Source organism: Copadichromis virginalis, linkage group LG2, assembly GCF_057382275.1.
Source record: "Copadichromis virginalis isolate Kocher_CV1m ecotype Utaka linkage group LG2, C_Virginalis_male_GT1.1, whole genome shotgun sequence".
Taxonomy (NCBI): Eukaryota; Metazoa; Chordata; class Actinopteri; order Cichliformes; family Cichlidae; genus Copadichromis; species Copadichromis virginalis.
Window position 1 is genome coordinate 21926126 of NC_140619.1, and position 14398 is coordinate 21940523.

At 39.3% G+C, this 14398-nt stretch overlaps 1 protein-coding gene across 1 annotated transcript in view; it reads left to right on the forward strand.

Moving 5' to 3' along the window:
- pigg (phosphatidylinositol glycan anchor biosynthesis class G (EMM blood group)) overlaps positions 1 to 14398 on the forward strand; it is a 123257-nt gene that overhangs the window by 29811 nt on the left and 79048 nt on the right. Inside the window, exons 7-8 of the mRNA XM_085473492.1 lie at positions 1283 to 1500; positions 2825 to 3109. Of these exons, the coding sequence (XP_085329618.1) occupies positions 1283 to 1500; positions 2825 to 3109 (503 nt within the window). The remainder of the gene's footprint in view (positions 1 to 1282; positions 1501 to 2824; positions 3110 to 14398) is intronic.

Consider the following 14398-nt stretch of genomic DNA (forward strand, 5'->3'; position numbering starts at 1 on the left):
GCGATACAAACTTTAGAAACTCTCTCTGCCTCACTCTCTCTCTGTCTGCTTTGCTTCAATCTTCATATTGTGTTTTCGTTTGTTTGTGTGTGTGTGTGTGTGCGTGTGTGCGTGCGTGCGTGCGTGCGTGCGTGCGTGCGTGCGTGCGTGCGTGCGTGCGTGCGTGCGTGTAACCTCAGGCGTCTTGCAGAGCCATTAACCAATCCCTGTACTTTTAGACAGATGAAACATGACCAGGGCCATTGATATTGCATGATTCATGCCTGTGGCTTAAAGTTCTGATATTTCAACCAACCCTTCTGTCTGGCAAAGCCACAGTGACTATTTATCATCTCTGCCTATGCTGCTGAGATAGGTGATTTGTTTTTAGTAGTGTGTGTGTGTTTCACTGAAGTATACCACAACTCTACACAAGCCTACACGTTGCTTCGTCCTTGAACAGGCTGAAGTAAAATGAAAGGGAGCATAATTTCATCTGTAAACATGTGAATGAGTCACAGCTTGTCATAGTTAGCATCTTGATAAATTGTACATTGCTTTGCTCCAAACTAAATGGTTTTACCACAGGCGTATTGTTTTCAATTTAGCGAACGTTATTGACACAAGAACGCGGGAAAAAGAAAATGATGAAATTTAATAGGTTCCTATTTCTGAAAAACAGAATTCAACATCAATGATTGATGAACTCATAAATAGTTTCATTGCTAAGAAAACAAGCAGTTGGAATATGTCTGCATTTTCTTTTGGCTAAATTACAACAGGGTAGGCAGCAATATGAAACCTTTTCTTCACATTTGTCATGGATCAGTTTGGGGTTTTAATGAGCTCGTAGTAAAAATACTCCGCAAGCTGTACCAGTATCAGCCACCTGTGGCTTAACATTGTAATTAATTAATATGTCAGCATATGGGGAAAAATTGGTCATTATTATGAGGAAATAATACCCACAGTTAGCGAATGGTTTATCCTATAACATTAGGAATATTTCATTTAGGTCACCGAGATCCAGGCAGCAAAGTTTTTCTCCTCTAAATAAAAGCTAAAACTTAGTTTTTGTATTTTAGAAGGTTTGTCCTGATTAATCACATGGCAGCAAACCAAGAAATTATGTGAGAATCAAACTGTAAACCTAATGAAATTCCTCATAAACTGTTAAAAAATCAGGTGCTATAAATGTCCTCCTCACTCACTCCCTCCCTCCTGAAATTCAGATTGCAGTAGCTGGAGCATTGCAAATAATAGTGCTTTAAAACATGCTCCCTTCCACTTCTCTCCACTCCAGAGGTGGGATTTGAGCAGTTTCGTGTGGCAGAAAAGGCTCACGGGAACTGGATGAAGCTTTACCTGGAAGGAAACACCTCCGAGGTACTGACCAACGTGGGCAAAAAGGTCCTGAGGCAGTATCTGGAGGCCCTAGCTGCCATGAGCGCTGCTCTGAGCAAACAGCTGGGCAAGTATGACATGTACTCCATGATTGCAGGCATGGTGTTTGTCTTTCAGGTAAGGACCGAATCATCATATTTTTTTTATCTGCACTCGTAATAGTTTGGTGTGCTGCTTATCAGCTTTAGAGTGTGGGAGTGAGGTGCACGGCAACAAAAAGTAAAAACTAAACCCTCACCAGGTGTCATGCTTTCTTTTTGATAGTGGAAATATTTGTGACAATGAAGCCGTCCTAAGATAGATTTACTTTAGAGGGGGGTCTATTGTGTTTATCTTGTACTGGGCCTTGCTACAACCCATTAGTTCATCCACTGTCTGTTTTGGTTCTTTTAGGTCCTCTTCCATTAAGGCCACTGACCCTTTAAGCCGGCTTTCTTCTTAGGGATATTAGGGATATCCCCTTCTACTGATGTCAGTGATAGCCATGAAACTGTCTGAAATGAGCGTTTATAGCTGAGCTTTTAGCTCACACACACTGAATTCTTTATTTTAGAGAGAAGAGACTTTCTCCTGGCAACCTTTCTAAACAAGACCTACTCATTCAATCTTTTTCTTATTGTACTATTATGAACTTCAACATTTAACAGTTTGAGCTCTTGGGCTTTTTGCAGTTTCTCTGAACATTGCACAGTCTGATCTCCACGTGGGAATAATCTTTCTCACTGTAGAATGATGTTTGGAAATGGCCTTATAACCCTTTGCAGATGGATGGAGAGCAACAGTTGGGTCTCTGAGACCACTGCTGTGGCTTTGCAGTTTGGCATTGTGTTAACACACATCTAAAAGCTCCAGACCATCAAACTTTATAGAGGTGCTCCCTTTACTGAAAATTTTTTTGATTATCAGTACACGGCTGCTATTTACTCTTTTAAGGAAGCAGTAAGGATGCACTTAGTTTTTCACATACTGCTTGTAAATTTGGGCTCACTTTTGCTTAAATATATAATGACCCCTGTCCAGGGTGTACCGAGCCTCTCACCCCATGACAGCTGGGATAGGCTACCCCCCTGCGACCCTGAATTAGATAAGCAGATGGATGGATGTAATGAAACAGTGTAATTTATCATTTGCTGTTTTTCATCCAAGGTTGTATTTACCTAATTTTCAGACCTACTGAGGACCAGATGATTTTTAATCTGTCCTGATCTGTAAAACCTTTTTAGCACGACTGCATAAAAAATAAATAAATAAGAGAAAAGCATCATAAGTCTCTTTCAATTAGAAAATCAGTTAAACGTGTACATGCATGCATTATGTTTGTTATTAAATTGCTCTTCACTGTTCACATAAATTGGGGAGGTTATAAAACTGGAGATTACAATGATTGCATCAGATTTGTAAAAGACTTTTTCTCTCCTCTCTGTCTCTCCTGGCCTTTAAGCTCCTGTTGGTCTTACTGCTGGCTATGCCTGAAGCCCTCAGCAGTGCCGCAGCAGTGGACCTCCCCATCCTCTCGGCCCTGCTCTCCCTGCCTTTTTACCTTTTGTGCCTACTTCTTGCCTCAGTGCACGTCTTGGTGTGCACATCTGCTGGGAGCTCCTGTTACTTCTGCAGCCTCTCCTGGGGTCTCGTGTTTGCTGCCGTTGCCTTCTCCTCAGCAATGTTTTGTATTCTGGTCTCTATAGCAACACGAAGACTCCCCCTGGGTGCAAAGATTCATGGGAAGGTGAGTAAGTGCAGTGAAACACGGGTAGATATTGTAACAGATGTTAGCCCTCAGAGAGCCATACTTGCATACAGTGGATCCGCATGTAAAGCATGAATGCACAAGCTAACGCGCTAACCCATTCTGCTGCTCTCTGATTGCTTTAAAGGGACACTGAGGATAAAAGACTGAGTGTTAGTGAATCCATCTATCTCTCTAGAAACCTCACTGCTTGTTAAACAGATTTGTGTTGTTGTATTTGAATTTTTCACTTCCTGTAGGTAGAGAAACGTTACCTAAGTGACTTTTGGAATTTATTTGAGAGAAAACCTGCTAAATCTACTGGAGCGGCATGCTCTTGTCTGTTGTGCATTCACTTAGTGATTTAGTTTGCAGAGTCTTTAAGGATGTAGATTTAAATCATTTGAGTGCTTCTCAACAGTCTCAGAAAAAGGTTTTAGTGTATTTTCACTTTGACAAGTAAAAAAAGATTCTGCCAAAAAGTGGCTTAAAAGAAGTGTCTGAGTAAGTGCCTTTTAGTCAATTTAAAACTGCAGACAACAATTGTATGCTTCAGAGATTGTGAAGAGCTGCAATAATTACTCTTTGATTACTCTGCAGTATCACACAAGAAAACAAGTGAGAAATAGTAGTGCGTTTAAGCAAATGATATTGTGTTGTTGTTGTGAGTCAGGCACTCGGAGTGACGGTGAGAGTAGCAGAAAGGCAACACAAACAATATTTTTGGACACAGCAGTGATCACATAATCATGACTTCTGACATGCCAGAAGTTTGTGGTGTTGGTGTGTTTACCCTGTGTTTTCTTACCCTGTGTGTGAAACATTTCCATGCTACACAGAAATAATTATTCAAATTGAAGCATTGTTGTAGCAGTATTGTCTGCATTGTCAGGTGGTGGGGTTTATAGGTAGGTCCATTAGTTCTTGTGCAGTGACACATTTTTTGTGGCATGACCGCAGTGGGATTTAAGTTAACCAATCAAGGTGCAAGTGCAGCTCTTCAACTTTAATTCAGGAAGTTTAATAAAAGTGTATTTTCTGATAGTTCTTAAGTGCAACCAGAAGTTTGCACTCTGTTGTCTCCATTCACGAAAGTGTCTCTTGTGGACCTTGACAATGATGCAGCTACCTCTTTGAGCGTTCTTGAATTATTTTCATCTTCTGTGGTCTTTGAAGGTGTTTGGTGCTCCTGAGCTGCTGAGCTGGCCTTTTCAGGAATATACCAGATTGTTGATTTGGCCTGTCAGTGCGCCCCAGGGTGGCTGTGGCTACAATGTAGATTGCCATCACCAGTGTGTGAATGTGTGTGTGAATGGGTGGATGACTGGATATGTAAAGCGCTTTGGGGTCCTTAGGGACTAGTAAAGCGCTATATAAATACAGGCCATTTACCATTTTTCCAATTTTTTCATTTTTCAAATGGCTTTATGTCTTTGTTTGTTTTTAAATGGTTTTTCAGACTATTACTTGCCTCCTTCCCTTGCATCAGCCTCTCTTTTGAACACAACTACCAAATACAGGTTCACTTGTACAACACTTGGAATCAATTCCAGTTTTCTTTGAATGTTTTTTTTATGGAATAACGAGGGAACAGGCCTCCCCTTGACATAAAACTTTCATATAAAATCAATTGTCGAAGTACTCATGAGCCTTTGAAAACGGGGTGCTGTGTATAAAAACGTATGTTATTCCTCAACAGTAAATTCTGCACTTCTGTTAAAGCTTGTAAATGAAAACTCAAAATCTGATCTTCAAACACAACTTAATTTTTTGATTTTAAATCCACTGTGCTCATGTATAGAGGCAACATTAGAAACATGTCTCCAAAAACAGCAGTTAGCTTGCTAACAAGGCTAAAAAGCACAGCCATACATGACATCATAAACATACAAAACTCTGAAGTGCGTTATATATTCCAACTGCCCCCCATTAATTATTTAAAAGATGACAAAACAAATTAAAAACACTTATTTGATTCATGTACACATATAAGACCTGACTGGAGAAGTCAATCCATGTAATGTACAATTGCTGCATATTATCACTTTTTAATGTATGCCTCTTTATTGCCAAAAACTTGGCTCCGAGGGTGGGAAAGTGGAGCTGTTTCTGCATAATAAAGTTACGTTAAAAAAAGTTACACTAGTATATAAATGTCTTATAAAATATTATATGAGTGGATGCATCAGTAGACTGTGGTTCTATTAGGCGAGTAGATGCCGTTTCTCAACATACTGTCCAGTTTATTGGAAGAAGAGTTGCTGACTGTGCCCATAAAACTGCGAACTCTGTAAATAAAACAGACACTAACACAGTGGACAGATGGGGTGTCGAGTCTGACTAACAATTAAAATAGTAAATTAGAAGATATGCACTGCCAGGATCCTTTAGGAGAATGACGTAAAAACATCACTCAGGTAGTTTAAAGACAGTCAGGATTTTTACTTGTTGTGAATCTGAATTGAAAATGAAGAAAACTAAAGATGGTCCATCATTTGGACTCTAACTGCTGGTGCAGTTAGAAGATAAGTGGTGTATTTGTTAAGCCTTAACGATAACGCACTCTTGGCGGTGCTATCAAAGGTTTTGGGTAGTTTAAATTTGTTTCAGTAATTTTCTCTTTCCATCACTGCAATGTTAAATTGTCCTTCAACAAACTGAAGTAATTCCCAGCAATATGTTGAAGTAAGTTATCAATCATAGAAAGGTTGAAGTGGTTCTTCAGTGAAAAAATGGAAGCTTTGAGTCATAAGTGCTTGTTTAAAGGGCTTTAACAGTAGCTTCCCTTTGCTGCTGCAACTCTTTGCTCATTATTAATTTATCTGTAAAGGTTACATCTCATTTGCCTTCTGGGAACTCTTGAGAAAGTGCTGATGTAGCAAAAAAAAGTCAGAAGAATCCACTTGGGTCATTAGGCTGGGAGAGGAAATGAACTCTCCGACTCGACACACTGGAAGATGTGGAGGATTTCGTACAGTACTGGAGGTGTTTCTTCTCTGGCTCCAGTGACCGTGAAAAGACTGTTTTCTTTTGAGTCTTACAAATGTCATAGTGAAGAAAAAAACTGTGCTCATAGTTCAGTTGGCAGGTAATGATGATGACCTGTGATGACAAATGTGCTTTTGTACCAGCAGCAGATTTTTGTGAAATTACCAGACTTTGGTCAGAAAAATCAAACAGACAAACTGTTGAAGCTCAACTCATGTAGAAACAAAAATGTCAAAGAGCTGTTTTCAGCCACTGAACTGAAATTCTGCAGGATTCATGAAACGTCCTTCCTGCCAAGTACCTTGAAAGGCTGTGTGAGCATGTGCCCAGTGGAGAATGCACTTATAAAAGCAAAGCTTGATCACAACAAACACCAAAGCAGTGTCGTTTCTTTGGCTGCTGAAAGTCATTCATAAATCGAAAGCACTGCTGTATGTACAGCAAACTCAAAGTACAGTATTTAGATGGTTTCAGAGTGGATGAAAACAAACACAAATATTTGCTGCTGATTATAGCTGCAACCAATAATGGATTTTGTTCTCTTTTTAATTGAATTATTGTTGAGTTTATTAAATGCCAGTGAAAGGTGAATTTCCAACACAAAAACTCAAAGATGTGAGATTTGAAGTGATATGAAACAGAAAAAGCAACAAATCCCGAGACTTGAAGCTGAAAATAATTTGGCATTTAGCTTTGATAGATGACTTTAATGTTTCAGATCTTTTCAGGTTGTTTTGTAATGGATTGTTTTTTTCAACTGGTGAAGGATCACAGCACTGGATTCTGCTTGACAGACCCACAAATTTTAAATTAAATGTAAATTTGTAAACAGGTCCATAGTTGCCCACCATTACAATCATGGATTTGTGAAGCCTGCAAATCAAAATCAGTCATAAGAAGCAGGGGGTGGAGCTAAAAGAGAAATCGAAGAGCAGTACATGCTCATGCAGGATTGGCAGAAGACCATGTAAACTGGACGGACCGCCAACGTTAACGAGAGGGCATTCGCTCAAGTCACTTTGCTATTACAAAAAAACCCAAAACACTATGCACAATTGCAAGCACACATGCACAGTACACACTGTTTGACTCTCACAGGGAACACAACATGAGCATCATGTTATATTCAGTAAGAAGTCAAACTGGCATTTCAATTTCTAAAAACTTAAAAAAAAGTGGTTACTGAAGTCATACATGAAGGGAGCTGGAGGGTCATTCACCCAACGACTTTGATAATAATCTGATATCATTTCAGCCACAAGAGTCGCCACCTGCTGGCCATTAGATAGAATCCAGGTTAAAGACCTGGAAGCTAAGTCAGTCTTTCATACACATTATAATCAATGTCAGGTATTAAATCATTCTACAGATATATTGAAATGTTTAACTATTCATAGAACAACTGTGTTGAGCTTCCATAATTTGGCTTCCTGTTGATGTTGAAATTGATTTTAAATGTTATTGATTCCTTTAAAAGCTACATATGGATTTAGTCCTGCTGCTACTCTAGAGTGTATATAAAAGTGCCGTTGTGTATCATGCCATGTTTTATTTCTCGTTCCAAAAGTGGTGATTAAGCGCTTACAATCATGGCCCATCTCTACAGCCAAGATCTTTTTAATAACCTGTGGGAGGAAATGCAGTTAGTGGACTCTGTGTCCTCAAAGTCATGACTGACAAACTCATTTTGATACTGAGATTAAATAATAAAGCTGCTTTATTGTTAAACTGTATTTGTATCAAAGGATTACATTGATGAATTCCCAGGAGTCCCTGAATATTTGTCAGACAAGAGGAAATCTGCTCAAAATTACAAACCTTTGGACAGATTTCACACAAAAGTGTGTTTGAAGCTACTACCAGATGTAGCATGTAGTGCTGGAAAATGTGACAAATAATCCTAAGGCACAATAATGTTGTATACTTTCAGGAATCCATTTGGATCTAAGTGCAGAGCTGTGTCTGGTTAGACTTGACAAATAACTGCTTTGGGGAAACTGTCCAAAACATATATTCACTCTCTGTCCTCATTAGTTTCAGTGCAAGGTGGAAACGAAAAGAAAAACTTGCTGCTCCAGCAAAAATGTGATGAGAATTCCATTTAAGTGAGTTTTAATGACCCAAAGGTGAGGTCATTTTAAAAAAGTAGTTCTGTACAAGAGCTGTAAAGACGTGTGAAATACCTGCAATGTGTATCATGTTCATGCATTCGCCTATCAAGCGATGACTCCCAGTTCGATCCCAGGAGGAGACACTGATTCTGTTGGGGTTGCGTCAGGAAAAGCATCCGGCGTTAAAAAATAAATAAAAAAATCTGCCAACTCAGACATGCGGCGCTACCTGCTGTGGGAGACCCCTTGTGGGAGACCCCTTGTGGGTAAGAGAACAGCCAAAAGTGGCTTATATTTTTCCAACAACCAAAAAAAGGCTAAGAATCCCTTAATAAATGATTCTATTGAGTCTCTCATGACTTTTGTAAGGAGCTTACTCTAGTCTGTCACCAGCACAAGAGTTTAATATGATTTCTTATTATGCCTGAGTGGAAAAAGTCATATTTTAAATGGCAGAGCTCGGAAGTCAGTCTGAGTCAGTATTACCATTTCACAGCTGCGTGATGGAAAGGCAGGTTCAGCTGGCAGAATATGATAAATCAAACACACATACTGGACACATTGGTTTCACAGGAAAAGTGATGTTAAGTGGCATAGATGCAACGGTGGCATCAAAGACCCTCCAATAATTTTAGGCTAGAAAGACTAAAAGGTCATTTGCTACATCAGTAGCTGTGCTTTGTCATGAAAAGGCCTTTGGCAGGGCAGAGCAATATTCTACTTCAGCACATTAGGCTTCGGGTCAAGTCCTGATTTATGTTCTACTCTACATGGAGCCCTCAGCATGGTCAGAGAATATTTATGCATTATTTAGAATGATCTGCTCAAGTCAATAGACGACCATATCGTAGTTCACTTCATGGTTCATGTGAAGATGAAAAACCCTCATGTGTTTGTTTAATGTAAGACCACACCCATAACCCTAGCATTAGTAAATAAAAACAGCCCTGTGAAGCCCTCTTAATTAACTGGTTTCTTTTAAATGTATAAACTAAAACTTCCTTTTTACAAGTAGGGCTGCCACAAACGATTATTTTGATAGTCGACTAGTCACCGATTATTTTTGCGATTAGTTGACTAATCAGATCATCATCCATTGGACGTACAGCGTACAGCTTATTGCACCAGCAGCATCTGCTCTTATATAACTATCATTAGCTTACAGCTTGAAGTGTTTGTGCTAACTAAAAATAAAGACAAGATGATAGTTTATTAAATTTTAATGAAATTTGCAGATTGTTTCGGTGAAGTTTAATAAACTCCTTGCTATCTAAAATATAACAGGACACCGGAGTATATTCTGGAGCATCTCACACTTCTGATAATCAGTTGTCTGCTTGACGTTTATTCAGCTGTGTAAAAACTATAACTTTAATCTCAGACAAACTGATTTACTCAGGAACAAATAAAATACTAAAAAAAAAGCCAAACAATAACATTTTAAGTTATCTAAGTGACTCATATATATTTAACCTGAGTAGCGAAAGACGGTGGTGGGTTTGAAAACGATTTGCGGGGAGTCCGGTGTTCTCACAGCGCTAGTGAGCCTAGCCCCCGGCTCGCTAACGAGCTAGTGGGTAACAGATGTCTCCGAAAACGTCGGAGCGCTTTTGAAAATATGTGGTGTCCTGATAAACTGAGCAGATATTTGAGGTTTACACAGCTACATTCTCGCCTGAAAATATGTTAAACGTTTATTTTGTGACCCAGAAAGAATAATAAGAGTAACATTAAAACTAACTAGCTGCCGCCATTGTTGGAAACTGCGCTGGGCCGCGCTATGAATTCTGGGACACAGCTGCTTCTTCTTCTTCGGGGTTTAACGGTAGCTGACATCCTTGTACATGCAATGCTGCCATCTTCTGTTTCAGTCCGTTATTACACTCTTAAATCCTGCCACTTATTCCTGCGTCTTTTGTGATCTTACAAAGCTTCAAACGACGCGTCGACTATTAAATCAGTCGTCGACGATTTTGATAATCGACGTAATCGTGACTAGTCGACAAATCGTGGCAGCCCTATTTACAAGATATATGATGATTGTTTCTCGACTAAATTTCCTCGACTCTCAGCAAAGAACATGATGGGAGTATAATTTCCTCCTGACTCAGTAAGTGATGATGTGTAGACCAGCCAAAAGCACAGAAAACTAAGTCGGGATATAATTTACACTCACTCAGCAATTCATTAGGTTCACCTGTTCAGCTGTTTGTTAAGACAGAAATCTAACTGTACACATGTCAAGACGACCAGCTACAGTTCAGACAGCATTAGAATAAAGGTTAGTGCCAGACAGGCAGGTCTAAACTGCTGATCTAATGGGATTTTCCTGCACAGGCGTCTCTAAGGTTTATAAAGAGTGGTCTGAGAAAGAGAAATTAGCGGTGAGCAGCAGAGCTTTGGGGGAAAGTGCCTTGTTGATGTCAAAGGAAAATAGCTTTAACTGCTCTGAGCTGTCAGAAAGGCAACAGTAACAAATACTGACGTGTTATAACCAAGGTGTGCAGAAGAGCATCTCTGATGCACAACAAATTGAAACTTTAAGTAAGTGGGCCACAGCAGAACACCACACTAGGTGCTACTCCGGTCAGCTAATAACAGGGAAGTGAGGCTACAATTCATATAGGACCACCAAAACTAGAAAATTCTTAATGTTTAGCTTGTATAGAAAGAGACAATGTACTGATCCTTGTTGTGTTTAACAGGTGACGTGCTTGGGAACAAAATTGAGATAAAATGAGTCCTGTCCTGCAAGTGATATCTGAACCAAGTAGGATCACTAAAGTCTCCATTTTCTTTCAATATATTCTATAAATATATATTGTAGGAAAATGACCCTACAGTATTACAGAGAAAACATCAAACAACCTTGATGGGGAGGAAGAAAGGAAAGACTTAGGAGGATGAAATCATCTGCCCTGACCTGCTGGTGAAAAGAGCAGACAGAGAAGTCGTGGCACATAGTTGCCCCTCCCCTAAACCTGGTTCTGCCGCAGGTTTCTTCCTGTTAAAAGGGAGTTTTTTCTTCTCACGGTTGCCAAGTCTTTGCTCAAAGGGGGTCATGTGATTGTTGGGGTTTTCTCTGTATAATTGTAGACTCTTTATTTTGCAGTATAGAGTTGAGTTCAGCCTAGGGCCTAGTAGGCACTAGTATTTCAACAGGTCCAGTCTCAACCCTTTTTTCAAAAATATCCAAGACCAGGATATAACCGAATGCATCAAAAGAAGCAGTTCTTTCTAATAATAGCTGAATAGCAATTTTGCCTGGACAGCGTTCATTCGAATGTCATTGAATGAACAGTGACTACCTCCTCCTCCACTCACAGTGGAGGAGGTGTTGAATACGTATGCCAGTGATACTTTTTATAATAACTTTTCTATAAACTGAAGTATCTCTTGAGTGTTTTGCTCTAGTTTTTCTGTTAAACCCGATGACTAACTTGAGTCATAAATGTGTCATCTGTTGTATTGCTAATGCATGCAAATTGTATACTCAATGATTTAGTGAAGTTTTATCTATCCTGCATCACTTGGTTATATTAGCCTGGGTAAATGTTGCTACTTGTTTTTGCTGTTTTTTAAGTAATACTTTCATTAAGTATGTATCCATCTACTTTGAAACCCTGCCATTAACACAGATTAGTATGCAGCAGGCTTTTCTGATTTCACAATTTGCCAGCCGCTGAAGGAAAGAGCAAGGAGCAGTGAAGCTGGAAAACTATTTTACAGCTTCCTTTGGGATGTGACATGTTTTATCTCAAAAACAGGAGCTGTAGGCATAAAGGCCATCAGTCCTTTTCTCAGTAATGCATGGATGGCTTATAGTTTCGTACACAGAACAGATGAACAATCTCTACTTGACTTAAACTATGGGACTCGTAGAGAACTATATTTTGGGAGAGTTTAGGAATACGCCGTTTTTTTGTTGTTGTTTTTTTTGTTTTGTTTTTTAATCTAGAAGATATTCGTAAAAACCTGAAAAGACCTTAATAAAAATGCAACCTGCTCTTAGTGCACTGTTAATATATGAAAATGTATTCACCCACGACTTTTATATCCAGAGTTAAGTAATGTTTTTCTCTTTCTGTGTATACATAACTGCTAGACCAAATATTTAATGACCCGGCATCTTGTTTAAAGAGGGATAGGTGTAAAGGTTGCAATAACAATAACCTGGTGTAAGGGGAAATTATTCTGCAACAGCCCGGTCCCACAGCGAAGCCACCACTGTATCCTGGAGGGGCTGAATATATCATCCCAGCCTGTCTTTGTCATCAAGGCAAAGACAGGCTGAGATGCATGTCTGTTGTTTGTTAGGTTAAAATATTGCTGTTGAGCTAAGAGGCTGGCTGAACTCAGCCTGAACTTAAGCTCAGTGAATAAAATCATTTGCATACAAGTGTTCGATTGGACAAACAGCAATCTTAAAAATGGGATTGAAGCATCCATAACAGACCGACTGCAATTTATGAATGACAGCTCATGGTCACTGTCAGCAGTGCCAAGGCAGGAACCTGCTGCTGTACATCCAGTAGTGACATGTGATGGATGATCTGATGTTTGGCAGTAATATTTCCGTTCATCGTAACAGGAGTCTGAACGGTGTACCTTTTTAAATTTGAGTGCAAATAGCACATGCATCAGTTAACGCTTGTTCTCGTTTTGGTCTGCATGAACAGAGCAGGCATAACGGGTTTGAAATTGAACTGTTTTTATACCTCCCGCTGGTGACAGCTGTAGCTGGAGGCATTAATTTTGTCCATAATGCTTTGTGTCTTTCCCGTTTTTGAAGACTGTGTAGCTCTTTGAACGCCATCAGAGATTTCTTCAAGTTAGTTAGGGATGTTCCCTTGGATTCAGAGATGAGCTAAGTTTGGGTGTGAAAGGCCAAGGTCAGCGTGACCCCACGATACCTTTTTATTTATTCAGATCTTATTGAATTAGACAAAAACATCAACAGAACAATACACTGACATAAAGTGAGGTATATAAGTCAATTTGTGCAATAAGTTGTTGGGTAATATTGATTTGGCAAACATCCAGTACACAAAAGTTATGTTTTCACTTTGGATTTGAAGTCACAGAAACATTAAGCCAACATCTTCTCACAGTCAGCAGTGTTCATTATCTGTTCAGTCCACAGTTTTAGCATCAGGGTTTGAGATCATTTCCAAATCACAAGAATCAGTCTGGCATGAGCCTCTGGACAAACCACACTTCAACCATTGGCCCATATATTCCAAAACATTTCTCCAATCAGGAAAAACTTTGGAACACTCCCATGATGCATCTACCTAAGTGCCTCTTTCTGCCTTACATTATCAGCATAAAACATAGTTAATTAATTAATTAAATCCATTTTGTGTATTTAGTTCAATTCAGTTTTATTTATACAGCACCAAATCACAACAACAGTCACCTCAAAGGGCTTTAAATTGTAAGATAGACGCTACAAAAATACATACAGATAAAAACCCAACAATCATATGACCCCCTATGAGCAAGCACTTTGGTGACAGTGGGAAGGAAAAACTCCCTTTTAACAGGAAGAAACCTCCGGCAGAACCAGGCTCAGGGAGGGGCGGGGCCATCTGCTGTGATTGGTTGGGGTGAGAGAAGGAAGACAGGTTAAAGACATGCTGTGGAAGAGAGACAGAGATTAATAACAAGTATGATTCAATGCAGAGAGGTCTATTAACACATGTTGAGTGAGAAAGGTGACTGAAAAGGAAATACTCAATGCATCATGGGTAATCTCAAAGGAGTATAGTAATACTGATTAATTATTACGACAGACATTTTTAGGCATAACTCATGCCTACCTCGTGAATTCTCAGGAACACCTTGGGAATATTTGTTAAATTCGGCACAAACATCTAATTGGACTTTAAGATCTGATGGTTATGGTCACGGTCATTGTAACCTCACAGCCCCGATTTAAGAATCTGTATGCTAATTTTGACAGAATTTCCTACAAATTATGGAATAAATGAATGAGGTAAAGTCTTTTGTTTTTTAAAGAAAGCGCCAATTCAAAGCTTTCATTGTTATGAACTGCTACATGACTGCTAGAAGCACGAGGCAGTAATCCTAGTATTGTGAAGTGCATGAGTCATGTAATGAGTGTCACGAGCTGAGGTTTTCAGTATTGTGCTATATTAGTGTGAATCACCCAAGCAATAGTTTCATC